This window comes from Dryas octopetala, chromosome 4 (genome assembly GCF_963921425.1).
Source record: "Dryas octopetala chromosome 4, drDryOcto1.1, whole genome shotgun sequence".
NCBI classification, from domain to species: domain Eukaryota; kingdom Viridiplantae; phylum Streptophyta; class Magnoliopsida; order Rosales; family Rosaceae; genus Dryas; species Dryas octopetala.
The window spans coordinates 14,113,392-14,128,919 of NC_141369.1; the positions used below are offsets into that span (position 1 = coordinate 14,113,392).

The 15,528-nt window shown below is 34.7% G+C and overlaps 2 protein-coding genes and 1 pseudogene across 4 annotated transcripts; all 3 read right to left on the minus strand.

Annotated features, from left to right (window-relative positions):
• Positions 1-423: 423 nt before the first annotated feature.
• LOC147287103 (zinc finger CCCH domain-containing protein 39-like) lies at positions 424-2,759 on the minus strand (annotated as a pseudogene). Its single transcript, XR_015121607.1, has 2 exons — positions 1,818-2,759; positions 424-882 (listed from the first exon to the last, which is right to left on the minus strand). The product of XR_015121607.1 is annotated as a zinc finger CCCH domain-containing protein 39-like (transcript).
• A 1,137-nt stretch (positions 2,760-3,896) lies between these two features.
• Positions 3,897-8,155, minus strand: LOC147287104 (Single hybrid motif superfamily protein). Of its 2 annotated transcripts, none has more exons than XM_086240644.1 (9): positions 7,974-8,155; positions 7,153-7,368; positions 6,894-6,973; positions 6,212-6,271; positions 5,814-6,050; positions 5,683-5,745; positions 4,442-4,510; positions 4,266-4,311; positions 3,897-4,174 (listed from the first exon to the last, which is right to left on the minus strand). In XM_086240644.1, exons 1-9 carry the CDS (start codon positions 7,981-7,983, stop codon positions 4,104-4,106), a joined length of 852 nt encoding a protein of 283 aa, XP_086096770.1. In that variant the 5' UTR covers positions 7,984-8,155; the 3' UTR covers positions 3,897-4,103. The 2 variants fall into 2 exon arrangements, with proteins under 2 accessions (XP_086096770.1, XP_086096772.1); XM_086240646.1 differs by having other exon boundaries at positions 7,153-7,341; positions 7,974-8,154.
• Positions 8,156-12,519: 4,364 nt separating this feature from the next.
• LOC147287105 (Ran BP2/NZF zinc finger-like superfamily protein) lies at positions 12,520-14,181 on the minus strand. The gene is made up of 4 exons (XM_086241978.1): positions 14,110-14,181; positions 13,231-13,633; positions 12,896-12,992; positions 12,520-12,770 (listed from the first exon to the last, which is right to left on the minus strand). The coding sequence occupies exons 2-3, from the start codon at positions 13,620-13,622 to the stop codon at positions 12,917-12,919; spliced, it is 468 nt and encodes a 155-aa protein (XP_086098104.1). The 5' UTR covers positions 13,623-13,633; positions 14,110-14,181; the 3' UTR covers positions 12,520-12,770; positions 12,896-12,916.
• Positions 14,182-15,528: the final 1,347 nt, after the last annotated feature.

A 15,528-nucleotide genomic window follows, 5' to 3' on the forward strand; every position in this document is an offset into this window, starting at 1 on the left:
ATAGATGCGACTCATTGCCCTCATTGCCACAGCTTCTTACAAGTGTTACCAATAGCATGTCTGCTGGCCTATATCTTAAAGGAACTCTGTATTTTACTGAATCAATTTTAGTAGACTTAAAACTTGACATTCTGACACAACGGCAAGGTCGTAAGGTGGATTTTGAGCAGCCACATATACCAATACATGCACACATGCGGGCACGCGCACACACAGAGACACATTTATACTAAAGAGCATTCTCAAAGGTTATAGCAAATAAGATTTTTGAGAGTTATTTACGTTCATGTGTCACACCACATCTGGTAAGAAGAAAACTTGTCTTTACCATGGCAATGAGGACAAAAGTAAGAAAAGTAAGAAAAGTAATGATTAACAGCCCTGGACAACAGAGATAGGGAGAATCAAGATATTCAAAGTAATGATTAACAGCCCTGGTCTTCTCCTGATTACCTAAGTCATGTATCTCCTGATTCAGCAGAGTTGGATTCATATGATGCCTCTCTTGATTACTAAGCTATGTATGGAGATCAAAGTCAATTCCCATACCTACTCAACAAAACTAAGGTGCTGAAGGAAAACAAAACAAACGTCTTATCTGTACAAGGATACAGTACTAATCTTTTCCTTGACACATATCAAACTAAACTGCAGGCCTCCACTTTGCTTGATGAGCCATGTACAAGGGGCACATCTTCAATCCAATCAGCATAGATGCGACTCATCTTCTCAAAAGTTCATTCCACATGAAGTTGCACTTTGTACCCTGCACTTGTTGTTTATGAATGCTCGCATTCCCAATCCTACCATTTGAAGTCTTTGAATTGTTAGTCCGCACGGTTCCAGATTCTACTGCAGTATAGCCACGAAGCTTTTGTAGTTCTGTAAAACGATGATGTAGCTGAAAATTTTAGTTCTCTGAGAATTATTGCAAATCTCAAATATTGAGTGTCTCTATAGTTGAGAAAAGGGACATTGATGAATGGGAAGAATCAGCAATTCTGAATGCAGATAGGTTCTAGATATCATGGACTGACTCCAATTCATCATTAGAGATGGCAAACAATAATGGATGCCACTTTTCTGATGGCTAATACAAAATGAAGGTTATGTACTTTGAAATTCCAGGTAAAACAAAAAGAGGAAAAGATGCCAGTCAAATTCCATGAGCAACTAATGCACAACAAATGTATCTTTTACTTGGAAAAATCTTAAAGATGAAGTAAACAAGTCCATGTTGAACATTTAACCGATCTTCTATGGACCCACTTTGGCCACAAGCCTATGCATCCAGCCATGACAAGTAAAAAGTCTCACTCTACAACATATAAACCAGCTTGCAGCAAAAGCAAAATATTGTTAATGTCAATTTGAAAGCATACATATACAATCTCAAATTAATAAATTTGGAAAAAAGTCTGGGTCTGTTCTTTCTTTCTTGCTTGCTTGGAGAAGCCTTGCCACCTTCTAAATAACAATTGAGAAAATTGCAATCAGCTTTATCAAAATGTTATCAACCAATCATCACCAGTAATGCAGTCCAAATAGATAGTTCATGTAAACCAAGATCCAGGGTGCCTCTTCTAAAATTCAAGTCCTGTCAGCAGTCCAACCTATGGCTGTGGTTCAGAATCTTATTTTTATAAGTAAAGCTCTAATTGGTTGTATCTATTGATAATGAAACCAAGTGAAAGGAATCAAGAGGTCTTATGGGCCAGACGTGAATACTTAATGGACTGTCTTTATTGTAATTAATCCAAAATGTTTATAGCAAAAGAATAAAGTATTGAATAAAATTAAGAGTATTGTTCTATTACCAGTATGTCCACGAGCAAAGCGACCACTTGCCATGTTTGTAGTCAGCAGCCCTCTCCTTGAAATGCTTCTCACTGTCTTCTCTCTGATGTTTTCATGAAGATAGCGGCATTGGTCTCCATATATGCATTTCTTCCCATTCCAGAACAATCTGCATAGTTTCAATTCATTAGAAGTTCTATGATCACCATTCCAAGCCCTACCCAACAGCTCCTTCTCACCATGGCAAGTGTTGCGGATATCTTTGATACCATGAGCAAAGAAGCATCTCCCCCCATAAGGCCAAATACCCATTTTGTATTTCCTGCAGAGTCGGGTCTTGAAATTACAGGGCATCAATTCACTATGCCCCACAGGCATCCTCGAGTTCGATACAGCTTTGGAAACTCTCGGTTTCTTGTAAGATTGGGATTCAATGTCAGATAGAGCTTCGAATGCTTTGTCGTTGCCACTGGATTCAAGATATGGGGCAAAAAAATGGCAGGTAGGTCGAGGATTGCTCATTTTGGTACAGTTTAGATCTTGGAACGAGTTCAGGATTTTTGCTGAATTATCAAACAACCCAGAAGAAAATTATGCTCGGGAAATGGTTGGAGCTGAAAATCAAGAAAACCCAGATGCTATATTAGAAGAAATCAGTAAGTATCAATCAGGAAATGAGACCCATTCTGTTTGAAGGTTTGCACATTCGCAATGTATCACAATCCAGATAAACATTCTGAGTTGGGAATGGACCAAATTGAGATATCAAGAAAACCCAGATGTAATTTGAGCCGAAAATACCAGAATGTAGTGAAATGAAAAAATCCCAAATGAAATTTTTAAGCAAAATCCCAAATGAAGAATTTGAAATGAAAAAGCATTACGAGTCTGAGCTATGTGCAAATCCCCAAAGTGTTTGTGAAAATGAAAAACCCTAAACCCTTTGGCACAGGTGAGTGCTTGTTTCTTCTACAGCACGCACAACTGTGGGTGAGCACTAGAAGAACCTCATTTATTATTATTATTATTATTATTATTATTTTTTTTTAACTCGGGTGGTTCTGATGTACAAGTTTTATATTTATATAAGCAATGTTTGGTCTCTCATAGTTTGATAGCTCACGATGAGATTCACTATTCTAATTCTTTTTCACTTTTATGGTAAAACTAATTTAATTAACCACGAAGACAAGATTGATTCTCAAATATAAAGACCAAGCATGTAAACAAGTGTATGTTCACAAAAAAATATATGAAGTATGTGAGTAAACTAGCAGTGAATTCCTAATAGTGTTTTTGAGATTGTAGGTGTGTGAGTTCAAATGTGAGTGAGAATAAAGACGGAAGACATATATCAATACAGGCTCATTGTATAAATGAGTCATGTTTACTTAATGGATAAATTTTGAGCACAGTGAATATTTATTACATTCAACAATTAGATTTAAAATAATGAGTCAATAAGTTATTAATTTTATCATATATAAATTTAATTCAACGGTGATTATATATTGTAATGAATGAATCTCTTATTACATAATTTACATGTAAGAAGTCAAACCATTATTTCTTTTATAAGATGCTCTCACTATTTTTGTTTTTGTTTTTTCAATTAAGATAGAAATTGACCACTTTTTTCTTTTTGGAATTTCACCGAAGGCTCTAAAGTAATGGGAAGAATTCTAACTAGGCTTCAATAGACATAGGCGTGCATAAAGACAGACAAGGCAGTTATAAATTACACTTCAATAGTTCAATGCATAAAGACCTACAGAAACACATAGATATTCATAACATACCCACAGACGATAATCTGACCTTGACATCAAAACCACACTCAACCTCCCCATTCAGATCTAATCTCATCTTTCTTTAGTAGGCTGTAAAGGAAGCTCAGCTCATTAGTCCAAATAAGGCAGGGAAGCTAACTGCGACAGTTGACCGTTGAGGAAGGCAGACAAGAAACATAAGTAAAGGTTGCTCAATGTCAAGAACAAACAGAGCTACAGGGAAGTAAAGTGGAATCAAGAGACGATTTGGAATTCGTACACAGATTTAAGTATTTAAGTACTTGAGAAAAAAAAAAATCTTACAAAACGTGGGCAAATAAATGCAGTTTCATGTATATAAAGTTGTGCAAGGCTCACTCTGTAACATCCAGTGTACAAACACATACAATACACTAGGCATGTAAGAAATAGATTCTAGAATATTACTTGTCAAAGAGTACAAGGGAAAAATTAAAATAATAAAAATCAAATAGAACAAATCTTCTTTATTTTTCACTATGCAACAAGTAAAATCATCTATTGAAGCTTCTTGATCCCGGGAAATGAGGGGAGAACTGCAATGAGAGCATCACCATATCCAACGGGATCTGTTAAGAAAAACAGATCACATGAGAACTTACAACCAGTGATATCAACAAAATCCCTGCAGAAAAAGGATTGTAACATGGCCAAACTTACCACCATCTTCTCTTAGTATCCTGATGACCTCCCCAGATACATCAGACTTCAAAAGAAACAGATAATGAATCAAAACTATGTTATAAGAAAAAAAAATGAAAAAAAGAAGTTTGAAGGACAATAGATGGGAAGGGATGAGAAAATCAAACACCCTGCCTCTTTCATCAGACACATACCTCGATTGGGAGCTCTCCCCCAAGCTGTTCTATGTAGCAAATCACTTGGCCCTCCTTCACTGTTTGCTTCTGTTGTGTAACAATTCAAAACTTAGAAGAATCAGTTGAAAGACCAGAAAAAATCTACTGCACTGAGTCAATGATATAATGAAGTAAGCGTATAAGGGTACTAGAGGAAAGAACTGAAAGGGAGGTTCTAACTTCTAAGCGGAGGCAAGAAGAGAAATTAAATTTAATATTGGCAAAGTTTAGAAATTGAGTTATATATATATATATATATATATATTTACTTTAAGTGTCCCATATCAATTGGTATCAGGCCTATACTTCAATTTGCTGCCGCTGCAACCATTTCAGTTGCATCCAACTAGCTAGAATCCAACCGCAACTTTGTCATCAACCTCTATAGAAACCCAACACTTGCTATCCAACAACCTTTACTGTACACACTCCACCATCAAAACAAATTGAGTTTTTGGAAAAGGTACCAACAGAGTCTGGCAAAGCCAATGCATATATTTGTCATTTGTGGAAGATAACTAGCTAAACAGTGCCTGATACGACACCCCCTATGTGTGACTGTCAGCATTGGCCCCTCTCTTTCATTCCAGAACTAGGAGTTGTCCTTGTGGCTTTTTATTATTTTTAATATTCACTTGTCCTAACATGATTAAATTGAATCATAAATTTTTGTTTTAATTTTCTCCCCATCTGTTCTTTCCATGTTCTACATCAATAAGGTCATGTAGATAATTAATAGCTAACCGCATAACGGATCCTATACCAAGCACAGAAAAAAAAAAATAGGGCAAGAATTTCAAACCCTCCAATAACACAGTAAATAATCTCTAAACCATGAAATTATGCCAGTGGAATATTGTTATCTCTTTTAAACTGGTCGGGTATGTGGATTAACTTTCATTTAGCAGAAACAAATTTTCATTTTTCCGGTCTTTTACTAACAAAGATTAAGAATTATGAAGATCAGAACTTACCAGAAAAATGAAACATAAAACAAGAGTACAAGGAGACAGAAAGTCAAAACAAAGCACAAGAAAACCAATATGATTCCATAAGCTTAATTTTTTGGCCCCGAACAGCAAATGAGTCTCAAAGCCCAACATCCCTACTTCCTCACTGGGTGCCAGCCAAGTAGTGCCAGTATTGCCTTTAAACCAAGTTGGAAAGTCTACAAAATGTTTTACCTTAAAAATTATAAAATTCTTTAAATAAAGATGTACCTCTTTACATGATGGAGGAGCACGCTTTCCCTTTATTGTTCGAGATCTCCTAAATAACCCCACCTGCACCATTGATTGTTTTAGTACCCAGATTTTATAAAATAACAGATAAATTTGATTTGGGTTCTTACTCGTGGAGACTGAATTAACACCAAGCCTTCATCTGCAGCTTTATCTAACAATGTCTGGATATTTCTTGAAGGTTCTGATCTTGTGATAGCTAAAGATTGTGTAGGAACTGACCCATTTGAATTAAGTGCTTCAGCAGTTGTATTTGCATTGACAGGAGCAGGACTTGGGGGAGGTGGAGGTGGAGTGCTAACTTTTTCAGTCAATTCCCTCACCACATGTAACCGAAATCCACCGAGCTAATTATAGGGGGAAATGTGTAAATAAAACAACAGCATCCCATTCTAACAGGAAATATAAAGGAAAGGAGAGGGCCAGGAATGAAATATTTATTCTTAAGTTGTAAAAAAATTTACAATTCCTAATATATGCACCCGAAAAAGAAAACAGTCCTGCTTACTTTTAATTCAAACTCTGCAACTGAAGTTGTATCACATATTGTTGTGAGCAAAGATTCTACCTGCAAACAAGATTGAACCAAAATACAAGTTTGAGCTCACAAGAACAATTTTGCATGCGTTCGTGAATAAAATGTTAAAGAGAAAATTATGTTAATTCATTACATTGTAAATGAAAGCCGGGCACAATTCTTGCATGAATTAGAAGATGAAAAGCTTGTTGGCATAATAATCTTAAATTTATGATTAGGGAATTGCATGATGATGTGAATGGAAGTAAATTTTAATAAAGGAAAATCTTGTGGGGGCACTTTACAACAAACATGGATAAAATTGCTCCACATCACCCAATATGATTGATCCCCTTGATATTTAACAAATTAGAAATATAGAACGCAGATGTCTACAAGGTGTATCAATAAGTTCAAATTTAGAATTGACATGATGATGAAAAGGAAGAAATTTACATTTAGGCTTCTATCTTTGTTTTACCGTTTGAGACATGGAAAGAATAACCATGCAAAATTCAACTAAAAGTAAAAACTACAAGAAACAACCATACCCAACAACTACAAGAAACAACCATACCTACATTCAGACCGCCACTAATTGCAGAAAAAAGACATAAAAAGTGGAGCCCTGATTTACTAACACGGACAAGTCACAAATCAACAGAAAACTTACCTCGTTAAAATTTGGAATGGGCGGGCTTGCTGAACCAGAATCTCTACTCTCTTCAGAATCATTTTCTAAACTTGTAGCAGCTATTACATCATCCACAAAAGCATGGGGATATGAAATTAGTTACACGGATAGATATGTATACACATGCATTGGTGAAAACTCATTTGAGATTACATAACAATCCAACAAACTTGATGTTTTGAGTACTCATAACCAAATTCCAAATTTGATGATTTACTGAGGGGAAAAAAGAACTTACACAGCGTTTCTAAGGATGGACCACTACGTACAAGTAATACTTTCTCTGACTGTCTTGATATTGACAAACCTGAGAAAAGTGGTGGTCTTTGCCCTGTCCAAGTTCTTCGGCCATATGATTGTAAAATCCCAACTCTTGTTCTACCGAAGTTCAAGTTTGTAATTTTAGTATATGACGTCCCTAGGCTACCTGCCACGCAAATCATATCACAAAAAACTAATTTATATAACATATGAAGAAATTCCTTTACTTTTATCTCATTTTCATTTGGTATTTAATTATTTATCCATGCTTCTGCACTATGAATAAAGTAAAAACCACACAGGGAGGGAACAGACAAAGGTCGATATAAGAAATGCTAAATCCTACCTACAACTGAAGCACACAATAAGAACCCTCAAATAAATTACAAATACAGAAACATAGATGACTCTGACAAGTAGTTCCCCTCCTTCTTTATCTTCAATTATATCATTAACCAGTAACCAAAAAAAAAGGAGGGGGAGGGGAAAAAAAACAATTGAATTCGATAATTTAGATTCAAAGGGAAAGTGAGTGCAATGTATCAAACATGCACTAATACTACTGCATTAAAATGGTTAACCTTTTTTTGAGTTGTGCCAAAAACTGCAGATAATATAGGCAAAAAAAACCCTGTAATCCCAGCATCCAATCTCTAACTATAACCATAAATCAATTCATCAAATACCCACATCCCCAAAAACAAAAACAATGATTAAAAACATATAATTTACAACACCAAGTGAAATCAGATTCCAAGTGTTTGTGAGTGTGAAAAAGAGAAATAGAGAGAGACTCACTGGAAGCCATTGAGATGCTTGAGCCTTATGGAGACCAGTGGATGAAGAAAGTGGTTGAAAGCTTTCAGGGATTCACAGGAACCCAATTTGAAGTGTCAGTGCAAACTCAGCAGAAAAAGGCAGAAGAAGGCAGAGAGAGTTGAGAGTAGAGCGAGACACACGGCCGTTAAGTCCCAAGAAATGACAATTGAATATGCAAACCGGTTAACCACACTACCAAGGATACAGCTGTGGAATTTCATAAGTAGCTGGGCCAACCGGCCCAAGCCCAAACATTGTTTTTCCCCATAAATAATCTATGCCTTTTTCTTTATTATTATATGTAGAACTATAAAATAGTTTATGGAAGATGAAAATTATATATGTTGTATTTAAATGTATAGAGATCTATTCTCCAAAAAAAAAAAAAATATAAGAGACATATTTGGTGTCTGTGATTTAGTTTACATTGGACTCTACTTCAGTGCTTCTTTTCATTTTGATGGATGTTTTGAAGGAGGAGACGAGGGAATGGAAGATTTAAGGTTCAAACATTTAATGAACACAAAACAATTTTAAAGTTAAACCTTTATTGGGCTCTTCAAATTATGCCAAAATTGATTTATCTAATTTTTGTTTATTCCAAAAAGTCTTCCAAATTTGGTTATCTTATTTTGGGTGACATAGAGCACGTGTGGCCACTCGACTTAACATAAGTCACACATGGATGAACCTGATCTGATACCATAAAAAAATCTATGTATCCATCTCAAAACCAATTGGCAATAGGAGGAGTAACTCAAGACCCTTAAAGCATCACCAACATATAGGGCAAAGTTTATTTGTAGTGTCATGTCAGATTTTGGAGCTCCAATGGATGAAGCTAACCAAATGTCAAATTTGACCCAAGAGAAAAACAAGGCAAATTTGACCCAATGTTAAGACACATCAAATTGGGCCCCACATATTTTTTAATAATATTTCACCTACTTTTTTAAAAGAAAGAGCTGCCATCTGACCCCACTTGATTGCAAGGACCGTTGCAATTGAAAATAAGGTCCATTGACTTTAGGTACCAAATTATAATATTTTTTCATTTCAACTACTAAAACATTTATGTCATTTCACTTTAAGTACTAAATTTCAGTTTAGGTACCAACTTTAAAAAACATGGTTATATCGAACTATGACTGTCTAACAGTCATAACTTTTTTATTGATTTATTGTTTTTTCAATATTTGCAAGGCTTAAACTTTAATATTTAGTCTTGGGTTATAGGACTTCATCCCCCAAACCTAAATCAAAAGTATGCAACCCTTAAAAATTTTGATTTTTTATAAATTTTAAATAGTCTCAACTGTGACTGTTCGACAATTACAACTGTAACTGTTCGACAGTCACAACTGTATAACAAACTAATTTGTGACCTAATCCAAAATGTTTTACTCTAGGTTAGTACCTAAACTAAAAAAAATTAGTGTCTTGCTGTTTTATTAAAAAACTATTGATATTTGGTATTTAATCCTAATTTTCTATTGAAAATAATATAGCCTTTAAACTACAACAGATACAACGTATACCTCCAAGTTTCCTATATATACCAGTATTGCACCTCCATTTTTGTACGTAGCTTCCTCTTCTCCATTTTTTAAGTTCTAAATTTCATATATTCATCTTCATTTTTTTTTTATATCTTCATCTTCATCTTTATTGTCTCCATTTTTAAAGTTCTAATTTCACATCTTCATCTTCTCATTCTTTTTTAATGGACTTCAACATGAATCCCCAAGATTTAAAGTCATTATTTGTAATTTCAAAAGTTTATTGTATTTTTTAATTTTTAAAAGTAACAAAATAAAGATAAACAATAAAATAATATTTAGTTCACATCATTTGCCTCATCTATTGGAGTGACAAATTTTTGAAGTACCAAAATGGTATGTCAAATTGCCACATAGGTTAGTAAAGTACAATTTTGCCATTCTTATTTGCCCCATCTGTTGGTGATGCTCTAATAATCCACAATGCAAGTTTATACTTTTTCAATGTTGGAACAACACTCCACATTTTCACACGGTGTTTAAAAATAATCTTACAGCATCAACTAACTATTGGTTTACCGGTATTTCCATACACAATATTAGAGAGGCCTTAAACTCGAATCACCCTATCCCAAAAAAAAATAATAATAATAATCTTGCAGGCTTAGTATGCATATAATTTCTTATTTGCTAGTATGTATAAAAGCAGGTTTTTGACACAAAACCAAAAAGGCTTTTTATCAAATGGTCCTTCAATTTTGACCAAAATATCAATTTGGTCCTTAAAATGTATTTTTACTCAATGTAGTCCTCCATATTTAACATTGCACATCAATGTTGCCATTTCCTTCAATTCCATTTGAATTGCCGTAAAAAAAGGTTTCGTGCAGTAAAAATGGTCCCGTACACTACATGAAACCTTTTTTTAGGGATAATAATATCTTAACACACCTAGAGAGGGTGTGTTAAGACTTGGGTTGAGGATCATTTTTTTTATTTTGTTTTTTTATAATTATTTTATTTTTAATTTTTTTTAAAGGTAAATTTGAAATTAAAGAATTTGTAGGGTTTTTTTGGATTGTTATAGGACTGTGAAGACCATTTTGGCCTTATGAAAAGGTCACATGCACTGCACATGACAATTTTTTATGAAAATTCAAACAAAATACAACAAAAAGATAATATTAATGTGTAGTAATAAAAATGAAAGATCACATTGAGTAAAAATACGCAAGGGACCATTTGTGATAAAAACAATGTTGAGTGTCGACCCCTAAATGCTTTCCAACTTTCAGCTAGTCCACTCAATTGTAAAGCCCCATGTTTGGGCCTGGCTTGCATGAAGCCCACACCTATATATGTAGAATTGTACACAAACCCTTCCATGATTCCATTTCCATATATGTAACGTGACCACCCATGTGATTGAGTTATGAAGGGAGCTAAAATACAACAATTAAGATACACAAGAAGCATGATAGGCAACAGTTGAGACGCAAAATATCCATGATAAATGATTGAGGAGCATTTGTTTTCTTTCTAATGTCTTACTTATAATATTTTTTATATTTCTATTTTTAACGAGTTTCTTATCGTTGATACTATTATCGTTGTTTTTATATATATTTTTAAATCTCAATATATATGTTGGTAAACAATCAACATCAGTTGTTAATACCTTAGAATTACCAATCCACCATAAAGCAAACCTCTTTCTCAGGATTCAGGACCTCTTTACCCGTCACACTTAATCCACAATCCTAATATTAATTATTGTTAACACATTTAAAGTTCAAAATACTTTAAGTGCCCACCATATTGATAGGCATATTCCCTGTTCCGCCATTAATATTATTCCTAAGGTTGAGATCTCATCAAGAAGGCCGGTAACCAAAAACAATTATGAAAGAAATTTTTGCATACAACCATTAATTGTATATATACAATATTCTTCTACAAAATTAGATATTTTAGAGGTTTATTGTAAAATCACAGATATGGTATACAATGGTTTTATACAAGATTTTTCGAGTTTTGGAAAACCACCGCCACATGGCATTGAAAGTTTTTTAAGAATATCTTCTTTAAATTAAACTTTTTGTCCACTGTTTGTCTAATAGCTAAACATTGATAATTAACCTTATGCTTTTCAAGAGATAATATACTAAAAGGATCTTTAACTAGTGACTTATAACTTATAAGTTATAACTAGCTAGAATGAGACTTGACTAACATAGTAGACAATTTGAAGTAACATAAAGCTAGCCTAACTAAAAGGATGACAAGAATCTTGCTGTTTAAAGAAATATTGGTAATATAGTTGCTAAGAGCTAGACACATCACACAAATGAATGTACAGTATAGTCACTTTTGAATCCACAATATACATACATGTAAAAGATACACACGAGGTCAATGGAAGGAATCCAATGTGATATTCATGCATAAGCAGAAAAAAAAAAAAAACAAAACAAAAAGAGAGAGTGAGAGAGCAAAATTAAATATTTATTTACTTAGTTTAATGCCAAACTTCATGAGAATATTGCACCTTGTACTTTCAAAGCAATCCATTCTGCCTAGTTATATTGGTTAATTACTTTCTTTTGAGATCATTAGTGGAATTCATCACTATTGCATGAAGCTCCTCTTAAAAGTGAAACTAGTACTCATATCTGACCAAATTATTCTCTTGCATATGTTTGATAAAGCTCCAATGGTGCGTGGCCCCTTTTAAAAGTTTTCAATTTGGGTAATATATTTTAGCACTAATTTGATTATCAAGAATTCTTAAAGCATTATTGTCAGAATTTCTGGACCACTTCAAAGCAGCCTTAAGTATTAAGAGAGAGAGAGAGAGAGAGAGAGAGAGAGAGAGAGAGAGAGAGAGAGAGAGAGAGAGAGAGAGAGAGAGAGCATCTTAATGAAGTTTGTGCACATCGTTTCTAGTAATGAAAAAGAAGAGAAGGAATCAACTCCATTTTAGAAACCAGGTACATTACAATAATTTAAAAAAAGGTTAACACAAATGACAAAATGGATAAACTAAAAGCAGTACCAAAATTACATTGATTTCATTCTTATGGGAAGAAACCTAACAAAATGCTAGGCATATATATATATAGCTTAATTATGTGAACATGAGTCTTATGCCATGTTTCACCGTGAAAAAACCCTAGAGCTACCTAGCACCTCAAAGAAAAATAATGAAGGAAAATAAAAACTAGGGGGGGATGATATATATCATCTCTCTTGTCTCTTTCTCGATCAGCAGCAATGCCTGCAGTAAAATAAATAACATCATGAATTAATTAAAGTTGTAACTTTGTAAATGAGCAAGATCATAAAGATTTTTGTAGTTAATTTTGGAACCATGCACACTCATACTGATAGAGTAAGACCTACCCAAAATTGGATAAGATGTCTCTAGTATGGGTCTCTTGGGGCATTGCATCTAAAACATTCCATTCTGCTAGCAAAGTTGTGCTCGTTGCACCCCAACCTGTCCGAAAGTGAGTGAGTGAGAGAGAGAGAGAGAGAGAGAGAGAGAGAGAGAGAGAGAGAGATTCTTAAGTACATATATATCTAACTTGAAAAAGCAGTCAAAGAAGTAGGGAATTCAATATGTAAGTAATGAGAGCACCTAGCATAGCCCACCAATATTTTGCCATAGAAAAGAAACATGCAACAATTGTTGTTACTAATTATATACTAAAGTACCAAACTATTGAATTTATCACCTGTTACAAATCCAATCTCCAGATTTCCACCCAGGTCGACCACCACCACCTCCGCCAACGCCGCCGCCACTTCCCAACCCGAAACCCCGCGAGCGCAGCATGTCGGAGTCAAAGCCGCCGCCGCCACCCCCAGCTGCAGAATCATCCTTGAAAACACCACACTTGAAGCAGCTGGAGCGGCTGGCAAAATTGTGAGCTCCACAGTTGGAAGCAGTGCAGTACCAATCACCTGGCCTAACATCTGAGCCAGTGAACCCAAATGAAGACCCTCCCCTTCCTCCAAAACCCCCAAAGTCTCCAGCCTTGGCGTCTCCACAGCGTTGGCACGAGTCGCGCCTCTGGAAGTTGAGGTGCTGGCATGACCTGCAGTTCCAATCTCCTGGCCTGCTCATCTTGATGATCTCTGCATTAACATTAATAAAAATGTTGGATATTAATTTCAGTGCTACAATAATTAATAAGTTTCTGAAAATTAATTGTCACATTTTTCTAATGTTCTTATAGGGAACTACAGTAAAACTCTACATGTGGTAGGCGCGAAGGTCTTTAACAATGTACAACTCTTATCTTAAAACCACCCAATTTTGGATATAAGCACAATATCATAAAAATCACCAAAACAATGATAAAACTTCCCCTAATTAACAAAAGTATAAAATTAAATTGAGTCAAAAGGAAAGACAAGAATCATAAGTTCCAAAATTATAGACAAAAAGCCATGTGGGATATGATTTATATCCCAGGCTTTCATGCATTTCCCTTGGTGAAGCTGCCTAAGGCCAGTAATGGGGACGATCGAAAGAAAAAAAAATAGTAATTAATGTGAAAGATAAAGAAGATGACAGAAGAGAAAAACTACTAGCTAGCTAGAGAAGCAACCTTAAGAAAATGTAAAGGGACTTGTTGATCGATGACTAGCTATTTGGGATGGTGTGAGAACAAGAAGGGAATATATTGGTGAAGTAATGAGTCATGCAAGGAGTGGTTTATATACAAACTCAGGCCACAGAAAAAGGGAATAAATGGAGGGCCGTGTACTACTTTTTCGTATTCTTCAATTAGCAACACCACCTTGATAAATGGAATCAGAGAAATCTAAAGCAAGAAAAAGCTATGAGAGAATGAAAACTCGATATTCCACGATTCCAAAGAAGGCCAGGATATTTTGAATTTTGAATGAATACTTTGGCTAGCTACTTGGCTAGTACCACGGGGTTCTTTTAGGGCTTTTTAACGTGAGAATTAATGCATGCATGTACACACCATCAAGTGGACTAGCTCATGAAGCTAGTATCCCACTTCACAACGCTTTTTTTCTTTTATGGTAAACTGGTAATTGGTATAAAGTACTTACTCGCCTAATTAGCAATACCATAATTCTCATAGTAGCATATGTACAACTTAAAGATACATTGGTATGTAATTACTGTACATATGATGAATGTAATTAACTCGATCTATATAGTAGTATAGTACTCACTAATTAAGGTGTTAGCAATTGTGTGGATCAATATAATATATATATATTGTCCCATATTGAATATAAGTGATTGATGTGTAACATTAAGTATTTTAGGTGAGATATCTCTTTTTTATTTTTATTTTTTTGAGAAGAAAGCAGAGCTTTATTGAAGTGAGATATTTCTTTAAATTGCACTGAGTTATGTTGAAATAAAACCTGACACTTGAATCGAGCTAAGGTGGTAATTAAGTACTTAGGGACAACGTGCATCGATCGGTGCAATATGTGGGATTGAAGACATGAGTCCCCAATAAATAGTATTAAAGTTGACAATTCAACTGAGACGTTTGAAGCATGATCATCATTTAAGCAGGTGGAACATACACATAATAATGACTCAAATCTTGTTTGCCCCATAAGTAAAATAGTCTGAAGAAAATTCCTAGACACTAGGCTAGATGTGGAATCAGACTCAACAAAATTCTCATTGGATTCAAGGTAATGACCAATTAATATGCTCTTGGATGGTTAGGATTTGATTGTGAATTAAACCCAAATAAATTATAAGGCATGCAACATATGCAATGAGATGCCTCGCATGGTTAATCAAAATTGTATTGAAAAGAATAGCACCCCATTATGAAAATGAAACCTGAAATAAGGCAACAAAAAGTCCCAAGTTTTCACACAAGCCATGAATATGATATGTAGCCCACCATCTTTAAGAATAATATTGTACATGTTGAAGTAATTAGGTTGACTAAAGGCGACAAATTTGATTCAGGGTTGGAGGTCTAGCACGCTAGCCCAACAATTCAAGACCCACAAAAAGAAAA

Excerpts from the sequence above, each read along its gene's own strand:
- LOC147287104 (XM_086240644.1), bottom strand. Across the intron at positions 6,974-7,152 it reads TCCATCCTTAGAAACGCTGT|CTGCTACAAGTTTAGAAAAT; the intron begins GTAAGTTCTTTT and ends ATGATGTAATAG. Across the intron at positions 4,312-4,441 it reads GGGGAGAGCTCCCAATCGAG|TCTGATGTATCTGGGGAGGT; the intron begins GTATGTGTCTGA and ends TTTCTTTTGAAG.
- LOC147287105 (XM_086241978.1), bottom strand. The coding sequence starts at position 13,622 with ATGAGCAGGCCAGGAGATTGGAACTGCAGGTCATGCCAGCACCTCAAC. Across the intron at positions 12,993-13,230 it reads GGAGATTGGATTTGTAACAG|GTTGGGGTGCAACGAGCACA; the intron begins GTGATAAATTCA and ends ACTTTCGGACAG.